At 37.4% G+C, this 15,114-nt stretch overlaps 1 protein-coding gene across 13 annotated transcripts in view; it reads right to left on the bottom strand.

Annotated features, from left to right (window-relative positions):
• Window positions 1-523: 523 nt before the first annotated feature.
• Window positions 524-15,114, bottom strand: part of SLMAP (sarcolemma associated protein) — a 91,260-nt gene continuing 76,669 nt past the window's right edge. For 8 of the 13 annotated variants that reach the window (XM_082487962.1, XM_082487969.1, XM_082487963.1 and 5 more), the window contains 6 exons: window positions 14,669-14,989; window positions 13,251-13,368; window positions 11,518-11,689; window positions 9,910-10,044; window positions 6,275-6,364; window positions 4,935-5,224 (listed from right to left, as the gene is read on the bottom strand). In XM_082487962.1, coding sequence (XP_082344088.1) covers window positions 6,281-6,364; window positions 9,910-10,044; window positions 11,518-11,689; window positions 13,251-13,368; window positions 14,669-14,989 — 830 coding nt within the window. In that variant the 3' untranslated portion in view covers window positions 4,935-5,224; window positions 6,275-6,280. Of the gene's footprint in view, window positions 661-4,934; window positions 5,225-6,274; window positions 6,365-9,909; window positions 10,045-11,517; window positions 11,690-13,250; window positions 13,369-14,668; window positions 14,990-15,114 lie in introns of those variants that run through there. The other 5 variants (XM_082487968.1, XM_082487964.1, XM_082487971.1 and 2 more) reach the window with 2 other exon arrangements.

The following is a 15,114-nucleotide window of genomic DNA, read 5'->3' on the forward strand; positions in this document are numbered from 1 at the left end:
TGCCACGGGGCTGGGGTAATGCAAGGAATGCACAGATTTGATTCACAAGATTAAAATCCAAATGCTAGAAGTCCGTGAACCCCCAAACGGGTTCTGGTAGCCAGGCAAATAAGAATAGCAGAGCAGGATATAAAGCTTATATCTATTTATAGGACGTTAGTAAAGTCATTACTGTAAGGACACGTTCTGTTCTGGCATCTACTCTTCAAAAAAGATCTTTCAGAAAATTAGAAACCGTTTAAAAAGCTGACAACAAAAAAGTGAGGGATGAAGAAAAAAATTAAGAAATTCAACCCATTCATATAAAGTAAGATTGGAAGGCATATTGATCATAGTATGTCAAATCCCTGGATCAGGGCAACATCTGCAGTAGTAGAACAAGAGAGATATATTGAAACCCAGTGGTTGGGAGGCAAAGCGAGATGAACTCAAACATTGGGTTGGGGTTTGGTTTTGGTTTTTTTTTGTTGTGGTTTTGGTTTTGTTTTATTTTTTTTTTGAGAGGACAGTAGTTGCTCAAGTAACTTACCTACAGAGGTGATCGATTCTTTTTCTGAAGTTCTTAAAGCAAGACTGCTTTTTTTCCAAAATACATGTTTAACTGCTTGATGTTATGCTTCTGATGTTGAAATCAGACGGTGAAGTTTTGACTTGTGATATCTAGAGAAGCGATCAGATATGAGTTTCCTCTACTTTTACCAGCAACTGGAAAAGTGAGCCTCTGATGGCCCTTATCACTGAAACCTTTTGTTTGAATTGTTAATTTGCCCTCTACTTCTGGGAGCCTTTAGTCCAACACTGGTAGCACCCACTGTTTTTAAAGCAGTAGTGGGTGAAACCCTCTCTCCAGGGAGAACAACCCGGCTCTGTGGGCAAACCTTTGCTCATTAATTTGAACAAGTTGGCCCAAACTAAAAACCCAGGAAGACAGGAAGAACTAGGAGACCCATAGTGCAGCCTGATTCCCCACCAGAGGAGAAAGAACGGAATTCTGTGTCCAGAAGCATAGGCAAAGAGGGACTGGGATAAGTAAAGCAGCTGGAACTGGGGAGTTCAATGCAGCTGTTTCCTGGAAGCGATCACCCTTCAAACAGATCTAGAGGTATATACGAGAGAGAGAGGGAGAATATGGCTTCTAATTCTTTCATATGATCAATTGCTTTATTAATGGAGACTCAAAATCTTGAGACAGTTGCTAATGAAATACTAATGGTGGATGAAAAGCCAGAGGTGGAAAAAAGGCCCCTGGTGGAAAGCAGCCAGCCCCAGTGGCAGAGCTCCTGCAAACAGTGGCTTCCCAAAAGCTGCTGGGGTGACCTGGTGTTTTAAAGCACTCAGATGCTGCTGGTGGAATGAATCTCAGCAGTAGATTTGTCATGGAGAAAATTCAAGCTGAAGAAATGATTATTGCAAGTGGTGGAACCCTATGGTTTAAGGCAGCAGACATTCAAAATCTTATGTAAAGCACACTGAAAATTTGAACGAGTAACATACTTCAGAAGACTTGATTAGAAAAAGAAAAATAACTTCGGAATATGCCCTCAAAATACACGCACAGATGATTACCTTTGCTTCAGCCGTCAGTCATTTGACACTAAGTCTCATTTAGACTGTTTTATGAGAAAACTTCACAATATCTTGTGCAGGCTCACAATTCTCCATTTAGCACCAAAAACATCCAGAGATTCCGCAAGAAGGATCAATCTAAGACTCTGGAAGAGCGCATTTAATTCAGCTACAAGGAACGGGAAAATTACACTACATTTTTTTATATATTGTATATTTATATTTTTAAATAAAAGGCCCCTGTCCCCATGTAGGTAGAAGTAGTTTAGAATTTAAAAAAAGGTGCCTCAGTCAGGACACCAGGACAAAACTGAAGTGTTCAGATATATCATTATATTAAATCTTCCAAATTCAACTAGCAAGTGATAAAACAACTCTCAGACTAATTTTTGTAGTTTGAGGAACCTTTTTAAAACCCCAAACTTCAGTGCAAGCTCAGAGCACTTATTTTACAAGTAGACTTAGAGCATCTGATGTGTTTGTGAAAAGCTGCTCTTGTTACAGTAACTCCAAGGCTTAGCTAATCAAGCCTCACAGCTAAAAATAAAGAACCTAAATATGAGTGTAAAAGAGCACAAACATTTACTATAAACAAATGCAACAAAAAACAAGAGAGGTTTGTGCACAGGAGTGCTTGCAAAATAACTCAACTTGCTGCTTTACTATCAAAGCACTGAAGAACAGCAACTTCCCCGGTATCCAATCCTTCTCCGGGGATTCTCACAACAGAAGAGTGAACTGTGCATTTTAGCTCATTCTTGATCATTTTGAACATGCAAATGTCAAGAACTCCCGGGAAAGGCACTGTATTAGGGAACTACAGGTATACTTGTAAGCACAAACCCCCATGCAATGTGTACTACGCACCTGTGTATACAATTATCAATATGCACACATGCACATAATTAAATTAGAAATCTTTCTCCTTTAATGCAGCCATATTGGGTCTCAAATTTCAGCTCTCTGATGCTCTAAAGACTTCTGAAAACATGACATTTGTCTTTAATACAAGAACAAACTGATGTCTCGGGCAGCATCGCTTAGTATGGGGCACCCACTGGCAGTGCAGCCCGCCCCCAGGCTGGTCCCAGGGAGCTCAGCACCTTCCCCGCTGCCAGCCAGGAGGGACCACTGCTCCACCAGGTCCCGCTCCACCTCCTCACACCATGTCTACGTGCTACCAGCAGGCAGGAGGGAACAGAATCAACTGGAAAAGAAACAGTCGCTGGAAGAGGGAGAAATAGGGAGTTCAAGATGCGAAAGATGAGAGAAAGGCAGCCTGATGCTGCCTTCCCCTAGAAGGGCTTTCCACTGCCACCCCACTATCTGCAGCCGCTGCTCCTCCAGCCTCGCAACCCCTGCCACCGGCACAATCCACCCTCAGCTGCCAACATTTCTTCTCCCCCCCCCATCCCATGGCAACATTGCTCCCAAAGCCCCAAAGCCTTTCATCACGCTCTCCTCCCCCCCTGCGAAAACCACAGCCAGGAGAGAGATCAGCTAGACAAAAACTTAAACCAGTGCAAATGTGAAATAACAAGGTAAAAAAAAAAAAAAAGAAAAAAGAAAAAAAGTCTTTCGCTATTACTGGACATGCTGCAGACACTGTGCCTAGTAACTGTGGCAATACCTAGCGCAAAAGAAACTTAGCATGAATGTTTTGTTTTCAAATGACATTCAACTCAAACATGCATAGGGAGAGTAAAGTTATTTTATTAAATCATGCACATCACGTGTGTTAGTGCAAATAGTTTAATCTGTACTCCAGAAATTCTATTGTATTTTTATATCTTTACAAAATAGATTTAAAACAATTATTTACTTTAAAAAATGTAATTCTGAAGTTAAGCATTTCAGAACAATATTTGCAATAACCTATATACAAGAGGTACTAAGTACCACTGGCATACGAGTGTTCTGTGGTTGGGTGGCTTCCTGCAACTGAAAAAGACGAAATGAATGAACTAAATGACAATATTTATTTTCTACAAGTCACTTGCGGACTATTTTTTCCAACTAATAATCCTCCCATTAGCAAATCCCACGTAACTTAAGATAGAACCTTTAATTAGACAACGACCCTTAAAACCTCACAAAGTAAATTATATGCTAAATTTCTATTTAAATATTTAAACTATCTGTCGATTGCCATAACATTTTTTAAAGCCAATTCAATTGCTGAGATTACCTCCCTATTTTGAAGTTTCCTTTAGCAGAGCCATTTTACTTTACCATTCTTTAGCATATTATTCAAGTCTTTAATAAACTTTTTTGACAGAACTGTTGAGCTGAACAAGACAACTACAGTCTACATTTAATTTAGCACTAACTACAGTGATTCCCACCAAAAGTCTGCAAATAGCAATAGTTATAGTACTTAGATAAGAAAAATAAACTTTGTAATGGGGACCACTGCATCATACTTACAGCCATGTGATGAGGATGCACAAAATTTTACCACCAAATCGAAATCATCTTGACCTGACAATACAGCATCAGTTATATGATTCCAATTTTGTAGTATTTTATGTATCTTAGATTTTTCAGCTAATCACAGACGTACTGTAGCAGTTCTCTTAAAGTTACGTCAACAAAAGCTTATCTAAAGAGCTTCTCCAGCTCACGTCAGAAAGTATCAAATGACTGAAAAAATAAATCGATACATGTGGTATGTGAGAAAGTATTCATACTTTTAAAGAACGCATCTCTTTAAATATATGAAATTTAATAAATTACATTCAAACTAAAGTTAATGTAAGTTGAATCACCGCACTATGTCCATCAAATGACCAAGTACTTGCTCCCAGAAATACCTTAGTTCACTCAAGAACACACACATGCTTACACTCGCACACGCGCACACTAAATACTCTAGGCTGGTCTTCACCATCAATATCTCTGTCTCTTTAAGGCTGGACATGAATTGTGTTTATTTCCAAAAATCATTAATAAAGCCATCCTTATCAAAGAAAAATATGCTTCCTTCAAAAGGCGTGGTAAGAGAAGTTTTCTTAAGTCTTGTTCCCAACAGCTCAGTGACTAACAGCAAGTAAAATGGTATACTAGCTCTTTTTTTTTTTAAAAAAAAAAAAAAAAAAAGAAAAAAAAGAATCACACTGAAAGGCACTGAGCACACTGCATCTGTTTTCCAAGTATCTGCAAGGTTACTTGGCTTGGGTGTCCAAATCAGAAATGTTTTTTTCTTTTTAAATCTGGCAATCAGATTCCAAAGTAAGTGTCCACAACCCTAGCCATTATAAATAATTTGGTACCAAGAAGCCTACTTTAGGCCACCATTATAGTATTCAGAATCCCAACATACTAATTTAAAACTTGCATGAAATTGTAAGCAAAAATATTGCTCACAGTATGATGAATCACAATTTTATTCCCTCTTTATAGACAGATACATTTTATACAGTTTAAAGCAAATGACCCTACTGCTGTTCTCACGCAGAGCTGTGCTGTATTAAGAGGTAAAAAGGAAGAGAATTAATCTGTTTTCCCTCAGTATATGAATGTTGCCAGCTTCTAAAGGGAGGACGGTGTATGGATTCAACAACAGTTCTCATGGAGAAGCTCTGGTTAGGCCTGGGTACAGCACCACGGCTGTTACAGCAACCAAAGCTGCCATCACAGGCATCCAAGGCCATTGTCTCTGTGTGGAGAGAAAAAAAAAATCAATATCATATTTGTTCTAATTCATACTAATCAGTTTACCCCGTGGTTCCTGAAAGTCCTGAGCACCTGTTAATAGGCATCGCTAAAACGTTACCCAGGAGCCCTGCTGCGGGCTAGTCCTGACTCAGGGCATCACAGTAAACCGTGTTTCTCTGGCAAAGGAAACTCCGCAACTCTTCACGACTGAGGATCATCAGGAGAACTTGTGGCAGTTCCGTATTCCCAGCTTCGTTACTGTGCGCACCTCAAGGAAATCTGCTACTTAACACGTGAAGGCTTAAGATGTATAAAACATCGCTTGTGCCAAGTAATCGCTAGACACAGGTTTACGCAGTACTGACATCGTTAACTCAGCTTTTGAATGTTTAAACCTGGATTTATACAGTTAGTTTGTAGCAGATCCTAACAACATCGTTTCAAATGGATTGTCACAACAATTCATGACAACAATAGCATTTTAAGAGGAGGACACACTGAGAGACGTTAGAGAAAATGCAAGCTGAGAGTTCAGAATACAAACCAACCACCTATTTCTCATCGTGTCTCTTTTTCCATCTTCTTCATAGCAATAGTGGGAAAAATAAAGTGTTTAGAGCCAGAGAGGAATTTCTTAGCCCATAAATAGGAATCAAAGCTTGTTGATTTTTATTATTAGAGGCAAACTCTTCATTTTCACAGTTAATTAAGCAAGTAAGTTTTCTTACAGGCCCTAGCATCGCAGCATTATGCAAAAGGCAGCCCATTCGCTAAAGACAGAGACCGAGTTAGAAGAGGCACATTCAGAACCAGTTAGAACAAAATTCATTGTTAGAATTAAAGAAATCACACAGATGTTAAATGATTAGTTGATTGCTCAGCTCACCAGTATCAACAGAATGGCATATTAAATGAAGGGTTTGCTTCAGGTAAAAAAAAAAAAAATAATAAAAAATACCTGTGAGCGTTTCACCATGCACTATTTTATACAGAAATGGCACAAACAGGTGAGAGGGACAAACATACATTGACTGAACAGTAGTGCTTGTACCTTTCGCTACCACAATGGGCCGTAACACCAATACAGGAAAGCCAGGATTAGGCCGATGAATACGGCTGGGACGGGTTGTAATATGGAAGGCTAAAGAAGGGAAGGGATATTAAAAATCACTTTGTGCTATAAATCAATCAGGTAAAGATGATTTAGAGAGGGGGAAATAAGTCAGTGAGTTTTGTTTTAATTGAAATGTATTAAAGACATCTAACACAATACAGCATTATCTAATCTGGTATACAAAGTTAGTACACCACTCTACTCAAATGAGCAGGGACGTTTAAAAATAAAAGGGAAGTAAGCAGAAAATGTTCTAAGAAACCTCTTGTCACAACTTGGCATTTTGCACTTCAAAACAATGCAAATCTTAACCTGATTTGCCTGTATCTTATTTATAGTTGGTTTTAGTTTTTCTAAGTGATAGGAAATCCCAACTGGATTTCTTAAGGCAGAGAGACTCACACCAGATACTGAATTTTTGGTTATTATACAACATCGAAGTTAGCCTTTCCCATTTTCCATCACCAGCCTCCACGAAAAACAATCTGTTTCCTCCATTAGTGAATCAATTACAACTACGTCCACAGGCAAACCCCGCAGTTCAGACATTCCCGTGGGATCGTAACATGACTGTACAATCAACACTAAGTTACTTGAAAGCAAGGAAGTACAGTCCTATCAGAGACACCACAAAGATCAGCATCTCTGGCAGGGCATCAGCTTTGTGACCGAATGCAATTCTGAAAAATCGATCAAACGTTGCAGCTGGGCCAAACCACCAGCTGGCACCATTGCAGGGTTCGTTTAGCTTATGGCCTCGTTAGAACCATCTACACATTTTCTCAGTTACATTCAATTAACTATAAACTACTTTACTTCACATTCTGGATGGACAGACTCTATCCTTAATATGATAAATTAAAGGCAAAAAAGGACCTAATTTCTTTTTAAGCCATCCTTGGAAGACATCTGCTTTCGCTGTATCCTAGCCTATATATTCGTGCACGCACACAGACACACAGAGGTTAAGTTCAAACCATGCTAAATATTTTCTTAACAACTTTTTTGTGCTGAAGCCACCTTGATTTTGTTCAGTCAAATAAATAATAAATTCATGATTGAAGACTTTGTAAAACATTGTGACTCATAAATAAAATCTCATCCTGTTAAAAATTTGTACAAGTCACTTCATCATAGAACCTCCAATATGGTTCAAAACAGGAATCTTGGAAAGTATTCTAGTCTCTGCCATTCAATTCAAATTTGTTTTAATCAAGGCGAAAATTTAATAGACAAATTATGTGTAACTATTTAAGTAATTTTCATGCAGGATTATTTTTGTGTTATTGGTGCCACAAATCAGAGTGCCACCTTCCCACAAAAAGCATGTTGGTAGGAAAAAAAATAAATCACAGCAGTGTTCAAAAAAGTGCCAGAAGTTTAAGTCGACCAGAGCAGCTAACGTTCTCAAACCATTCACATAAACAAATCTGTCATATAAAGCGCATCAGGAAATAATCAGTGACTACAAGCATGCAAGCACAAATAGTACACCACACTGCTAAGCATTTCAGAACACAACACTTTTTTTTTTTAAAGTAAAACTTAAGTATAAAAACTTAATATTTAAATGATATCTCAAATGGAATACAGAAGCCTTGTCTTTTCTAACATTTGTTAGTTCACTGAACAATACTATGGAATTTTTTATTATTATTATTTCTTTTTTATTATTATTTTTAAAGTTATATGCATTCATGGCTGTGGCATCTTGGCAAATGAAACAGATGATAAATATCCACCCCATTAAATGAAATTGCCTCCAAACAATTACATTTTCCCCCTCACAAACTTATGTCCTTATTGTCAAGGAGCATTTAACTAGGTGCTTCATCAAAAATATGCATCTTGTATTAGGATATGAAGATATGCAAACTCAGATCCTGAAGGGCTGCAAAAAGGAACAAATCCCAGAGTGGGAAGTCACTTTCTGTGGGACACTGTCCTCGGAAATGAAGCAGCAGATGATGATTCAAGCATATGGGGACAACAGTACTTGAAAAATTTGACCTTGGAACTCAGCCCAGTATCCATGACGCTTCAAAATAATCCACAAGATAGATATGCTTTAAATTACTGATTGTGAGCAACACTTGCTTGAACAGCAAGCTCGTCCTGCAGGTCCTTATACAGTTGGATGCTCTTCATACCCTGACCTCCAGGTCTCAGCTGTCGTAACTAACTACTCTGGAAGCAGATTTTGGCAACTGCTGTGGTTCCTGATTTCATACTTTTCAATACTTACCTCAAATTCTTCCTAAAACTTCCCTTACCTTGCAAGCTTTTCCACTTTCATCAGGTGCTCCAATTCCCTTCACAGTATTTCTTCCCTCTAGTATCCCCCTTTTTTCACTGATCATTTAATCGTGAGGTTAATTTTTTCAACAAAGTAGAAAATCTCACATTCACAATTATTTATTCAGTGTTATCTCTTCTACTAGAATGGGAGCTTTTTGGTTGGTTTGTTTTTGACTTCTGCCTACTTTAGGAACTCAATGTTATCTGGGCATTGCAGAAGAATTTTAAGCAGGAAGTAGGTTCCATGAGAATTATAGCATCATATTCCTGAAAATATGGCTGAAAAAACTGAGAAGGGCTTGGAATTCTTTACATCTTTGACAGCTCTACTATGTTAGAGGTTTACATTCAGCAATTGCCTGTGGCAAGAGTATTCATACAAGCTTTGGGCATCTAGCAGTCAGCTGATTTTAGAGGATGATACCTGTAAAACTTTCTCCATAGTCAGAGAAACAGTCTTCTAAAAGGCTATTACAGAGCATCCATTATCCTCCTGGTTTGTACTGTCCACTACAGGAGTTGTTCACCCTGTACTGATCATAGAGGCAGCACAGGAAGACAATAAACCAGCCATCCCAGTGTAGCAAGGTATCTGAAGCAAGGCTATGACCACTTTATAAGGTGTCTGCCACCCCCCTAACATTTGGAGAATTTCAGAAGTCTCAGTATAAAAAAAATAAAAAAAATAGTTGCCCCTAGCCATAAACTCAAGTCTAGTGATACCACCTTTCATATTAATTGCAACAGAAAAGAATATTTTCATTAGTGAACAGAAAGGACAGTTCAACTGCACTGTTTAAAGCATGAGCCGGTCAGGGATAACCACTGTTATGAAGCCTGAGCAAAAGTAAGGAGGGAACATCCATAGCACTAAGCACTAATAAAATAAAAGCATCTTGAAAAAGACTGCTTAATTCATTTGGATCCAGGTTTCTCAGCCTTTTACCCATGTATCATTCTCTGAAATTAAAAAGTTCTGCTTAGTTCTGGTTCACTAGTATTTAAGCCAGATGTTTTCAAGAGAGCAGATATCTAAGGCTATATTTAAAACTGTCCACAACTGTAAATTCAACTTGCACGCATAATTGTAAGTGTAATGACTTACAAATTTGCACAGCTAGTACCAGAGTGGAATTCTGTAGATAATATGGTAAACAGCCCTTTTTTTTTTTTTTTTAAAGTCCGTCCTTTTCTATTTGACACTTACATATTTCCCCAATCAACAGAATTGCCAGTGTCATAACTCAACTTCCCCACATATTTTGTAGACTTACGTTGTTTCCTTTTTCTTGTAGCAGCTTCAGGTTTTCTTTACATTGTTTAAGTTCTTCTGTGAGCGACTGATTTTCTTGCTCAGCCATCTCATATTTCGCCTTCAGCTCTGAGAGCACAGTCTGTGTTCTTTCATACTAAAGACAAAGAGAGAACATTCTGCGGACCCCTGGACACCCAACACACGCTTATGTTTGCTTAGCGCACAGCCTCCTTTCCTGTCATCTGCCTAGAGTAACTCGCCTCGCATCAGTACACTCTCTTTTCATAAAAGCAGGGTAGAACAATCTTAGCTTAGATTTTCTTTTTTTCTAAATTAAGATTTTGCCCCTGGCTTTGAAGGGTTAGGATTACTAAAAAGAAGGAAATGTGAAGTAAATGCAAGGCCTTAATTCATCTCTCTTACCAAACAATTACCCATTATCATATTGGAAAGGACTGTAAAAACTACGAAGACAGAACAAGAAACAGGGGAATAAGGAGTCCCTTACGTTTAGATAGTGGTCTTACATCTAGGCTGTAGCTTAAATACCTACGCCAATCAAGTAGGTGCAAAAATCAATATTCTGTATGAATTAAATCAAACCCTCTTTCCCACACAGCAAATTCAAACATAAGAGTAAGAAAGGCAGTAAAAAAATATTATGCCTTATTACTATCACACCATAATCCTCAGTGTGTGTCAAGTACAAACAATACTGGGTGAACGTGTCCCATAATCTTACAGTATGGGCAGCTTCTCCTTTTTCAAACTCACTATCAATTTTTCCTGTAGATCACAAGCTTTCTAGTAGTCCTCATGACAGGGATAAACAAGGACAGAACCAAAGACTTTCAGTACTGGCATTTACCACAAATTTAAACGATTGGGCCTCTTTACAAATTCATCTGATTACAAAAACACAGACTAACAAAGTATTCAAATTCTGAAAATTGTAAGGAAGGTGACATGGATGAATTAATGACAAAGCAAAGGACTACAAAACAAACTAAAAGCAGAGACTGGGGAAAACTTCACTCAAAATGCTCATAGAAGAAAGCAAGTAATTGCTGGAGGTTATGGCCTTCTTTCAGACATAATCTTTAGAGGGCAGGCAGATGAAATAGTCGCTCAAAATGTGAGCTTTTCCTTATGTACTTGCTGATCACCTTCAGCAGCCTAGTGATCCAGTAAGATGAAAGGAGACTTTTGTAGAGAACGTGTAGTCCCATTGTTAAATAAAAGAGTTTAAAGCTAACTAGGAAGATCACACTGACTAAAAAGAATTCATTCTGACTCATAAAAGCTAATGAAACTCTATACCAGGATGTTCAGGAAGACTCTAAATATGGGTTTACCTGTCTGAACAGCTTAAAATTAAATTCACTAATGTAATGCACAAAAGTAAACTTTAGGAAGTTCCCAAAACACACGCAAATCATTTTATCTGAAATCTTCCTTTTTTGATTTAACCCCCAGTTTATCTATTATTAGCTACCATAAAAGTACTTGCAATACAAGTATGAAAAATTTTCATTTCTAGACGTCTTAGACTTTTCCTATTCTTTTACTTAAAAGTCAGTCATTGGGCTTTATATTCTCTCAAAACAGAAATAATGTTTCATGTTACCTCTTTCTGAACATCCTTCGCTTGACTCTCAGCTTCACTGAGTTGGCTTTTTAGACTAGCTGCATCCCGTTGATGTTTTTCTCTCAAAGATCCCATTTGATTTTCAAGTTCCTTTCGAGACATTTCAAGAACACTTATATCGCTGGTTAGCGCTAAACTCTGTTTCTGAGAGCTGAAAAAAAACCCCAACAATTGATTACTCACATGTTTTAAATTTAAAGAAAGGAGATTTTTTTAAAGCACTTTTCATTCTCCAAAGCTTTACAAGATATTTTCATTTAATATGGAAATACCATCTTAGAGCAATCGTGGAAGTACGGATCACCATTGACTCCCTATACAAAGTACCGACACAAAAGGCTGGCCACAGTCTTCCTTTTAAATACATATGCACAGCTTAGTGTGTACAATTAGTTCTAATACGTAATTTAAATAATGTATAATTCCTACTTTTTAGTTTCTTGTTTTATTTTTTATTATTCACTAAGTATACATTACATAATCCAAAGTATTTTGAAACAAATTTGCAATGAGAAGTCTGTCCAAGGTTGTGTTTCACTTATTTACACACACACTTTGGTTACTCCAGTTGTATAAGCTAATAGATAGTGTTTTCCTCAAGTGTTTACTACAATTGTGTAACTGTCATAGAAAGCCCTAAACTAAGCCATTACAAACTTCAGTGTAATAACCAAGTAGAGTTAATTCGTGCTTGTGCAAGACAAAGAAAAATAAGGGAGAGATCTTGCATGTCTCCATTATGCAAATCCCGTATTTGCTCGTGTGACCTTGTGTATAAAAAAATACAAGTGGAAATCAGGGCATGATGGAAAAAAAAAGAAAGGTTTGACTCCTGTAAAATAACACATTACTTCTAGAAATGTTTTACTGGGGGAAATTTCCATTTTTTCCAATTAGATCTTACAAGAGTGAGGAAGCCAGAAGAAAAAAAAAACAAAACAACAGATATCTAAGCATGATGGCAAAATTCAGATGTAGAATAAAACAAAGTTGCTATCCCATATTTCCTTTGTGAATTAAGTTCCAATATCTGAAACTGAAAAACAACATAATAATAGCAGGTGAAGGAATAACAGGGGAAGTTGCTAAAGGCTATCTACTGCCTGGAAGTAATGTCATGTGTTCAAATAGCAAAAGAAATAAAGTAAAATACAAATATTCCTGCACTCTAAAATCCCTCACAAAAGATACTATGGTGCTTGTGATAAAACTATTTGTATTTTTCTGTTAAGCAAAACATGACATAGAATACTGCCCATCATTACTTTTTACAATGTGACAGGCTTCCGTGAGACACCATACTATCATTTTCTAATTCTGAACACTGAGAAAATTTTAGGTTAGGAATTCTATTGGTTTATACTAGTGGTTTATTATCTTTTTGAATAGAAGGATAACTGTTAAGTCTGAATACTTCCACAGTGCACACTTCCAAGTCCTTATTAAAAGCAGCAAAATAAGTCAGGTTACCTCATGATGGTAACATGACTGATAAGTAATACAGAAGCATTTGCAAAATAGAAAAAAATAGCTTCGTATAACAATTGGGCATGAAAGTGTGTTCTGCCCAATATTATGATATAAATAAAATTTCAATACATTTATTAAAACACCATCAGACATTTAGTACCACTTTCGGGAAGAAAAGACAACCAAAAAACCGCTCTTCAGCTACTATGATACCTCCCTAGACAAATCCACTGTGCCCTTACCTAGAAAGCTCCTTCTCTTGCCGTTGAAGTTCAGATGTAAGCGAAGTATTTTCCTTCCTTAGTGTAACACATTCAGCTTCCAGAGCACTCCACTCTGCCTTCAACTTTTCAAGTTCACCTGCAATTAATAAAATTTAATTGAATTGACTAAAATTATTTCATGACTGCTTCAAGTATCACTAGCTAATAAATGGAGGAAAAGCTGGTAACAGTCATACATCTCAAATACATTTGGTTATAATCATGTCACATGAATCCTCTCACAAGTACCTGTAAAACATTACCGTATCTTCTACTATTAGGAGGTTTGTGAGCTGTTAAACAAGCTGGTGCTTGGTTTTTTGGTTTTTGGGTTTTTTTTACGTGAGCTTTTTCTAAGGCACAAAGGAGTAGAAAACAGTCTGTTTGTGGGTCTACTCTAGTATTTTAGAAACAGTGACAGAAAAGTGTATTTGAAGAAAATAATTTCTGGGGCTTGAAAATAGCAAACTATCAGAATCACTAGATACCACACCTCTGCTACGAGGAACAGAATGTCTAAAGCAATAACTAAAGGGTGAAAATGAGACCTTTGTAATTAATCTGTCCCTGGTAAAACAGATAAAAATCAATGTTACACAGGTCTTAGTAATACAAAGACAAGAGACTGGAGTCTGAACTGGAAAAAGGCTTCTCTGGCAACTTCACAAAGACTAACTGATTGGGAATTTAAAGCATTTTACGTATGCCAGTATCTCTGTGGCATGTACAAAGTTTCAGCATGAGCTTTTGAACTCTACTAGCATTCTCTGAGACCTGAAGCTACAGGCGTGGAGTAGTGGCTCTCCAGCAGCCCTCCTGAGGTGTAGGTGCATCACAGGTAAAGAGAAATGCAAATAAATGAGCCCAGAAGCAGCCCTATGCTGGCTCAGCACAACATATTTGTATATCTCTACATCATGCGTCCAGAATAAAGCTTTAATTCAAGATTTATTTTAACATTTTTATGTTAAAAATGAGATAGTATCAGCTGTTTTACTAAGCCACAAAATACAGTTATTTGTCCTGAGTGAAGCTACCCATTTACAGGCTTAAATTATACAGAAGTTAAATACTTTTGGAAATCTGTGGTAATATCAATACAAGTCTTCTGTCTTTTTTAAGTGGAATTATACTTGGACTACTTTTAATATCAAAGGGTACCTAAGCTAATTTAGGCATAATTGACAATTACTATTTAAGGAAGTATACAAAACAGCTTTTCTAACACTACAAGCCTTGATACACATATATAAACACACACATGCGTATATATAGAGACATAGTAAGTGTCCACAGAGAGACAGATAGACAAATTGTGATTTGAATAACTGATCTTCATCAGATTGAGAAGGATGCTACTGTTAGCACTGGTCTGTGACATCCTTTTAATCAAGCACCTTTTAAGCGAGTAGCCTCTTCCTTCTGCTGATCCTCACACTGCTGACATCTGAGCTGAAAACTGGCTTGCAGACTGATGATTTCTTTTTCATAATCTGAGGCATCTTTCCGCCACCGTTCAAGTTCCGCTCGCACTGTTTGCAGCTCATCTTGCAATGCAGAAATATCTGTATCACGTTCTGATGCTGCCTTTTCTGCTACTTGCTGAAGTGACAGAATCTCATTTTGAGCACTGACTAGTTCATTGCGAGTGCTTGAAATTTCATTCTCCTTTTCCTCACGAAGATTCTCAATATCTTCTTGTAATCTTCGCAACTGAGCTGGAAAGCATACGTTAATGTTAGTATTTTTAAAAACTGTACTTACAGAAAATCTAACAAAACATAACTCCCTTTCTCAACTTGTTGATGTTTAACAGGACTAAAGAATCCTAACGCAATTGAAA

Source organism: Vanellus vanellus, assembly GCF_965231255.1.
Source record: "Vanellus vanellus genome assembly, chromosome: 9".
NCBI lineage: Eukaryota > Metazoa > Chordata > Aves > Charadriiformes > Charadriidae > Vanellus > Vanellus vanellus.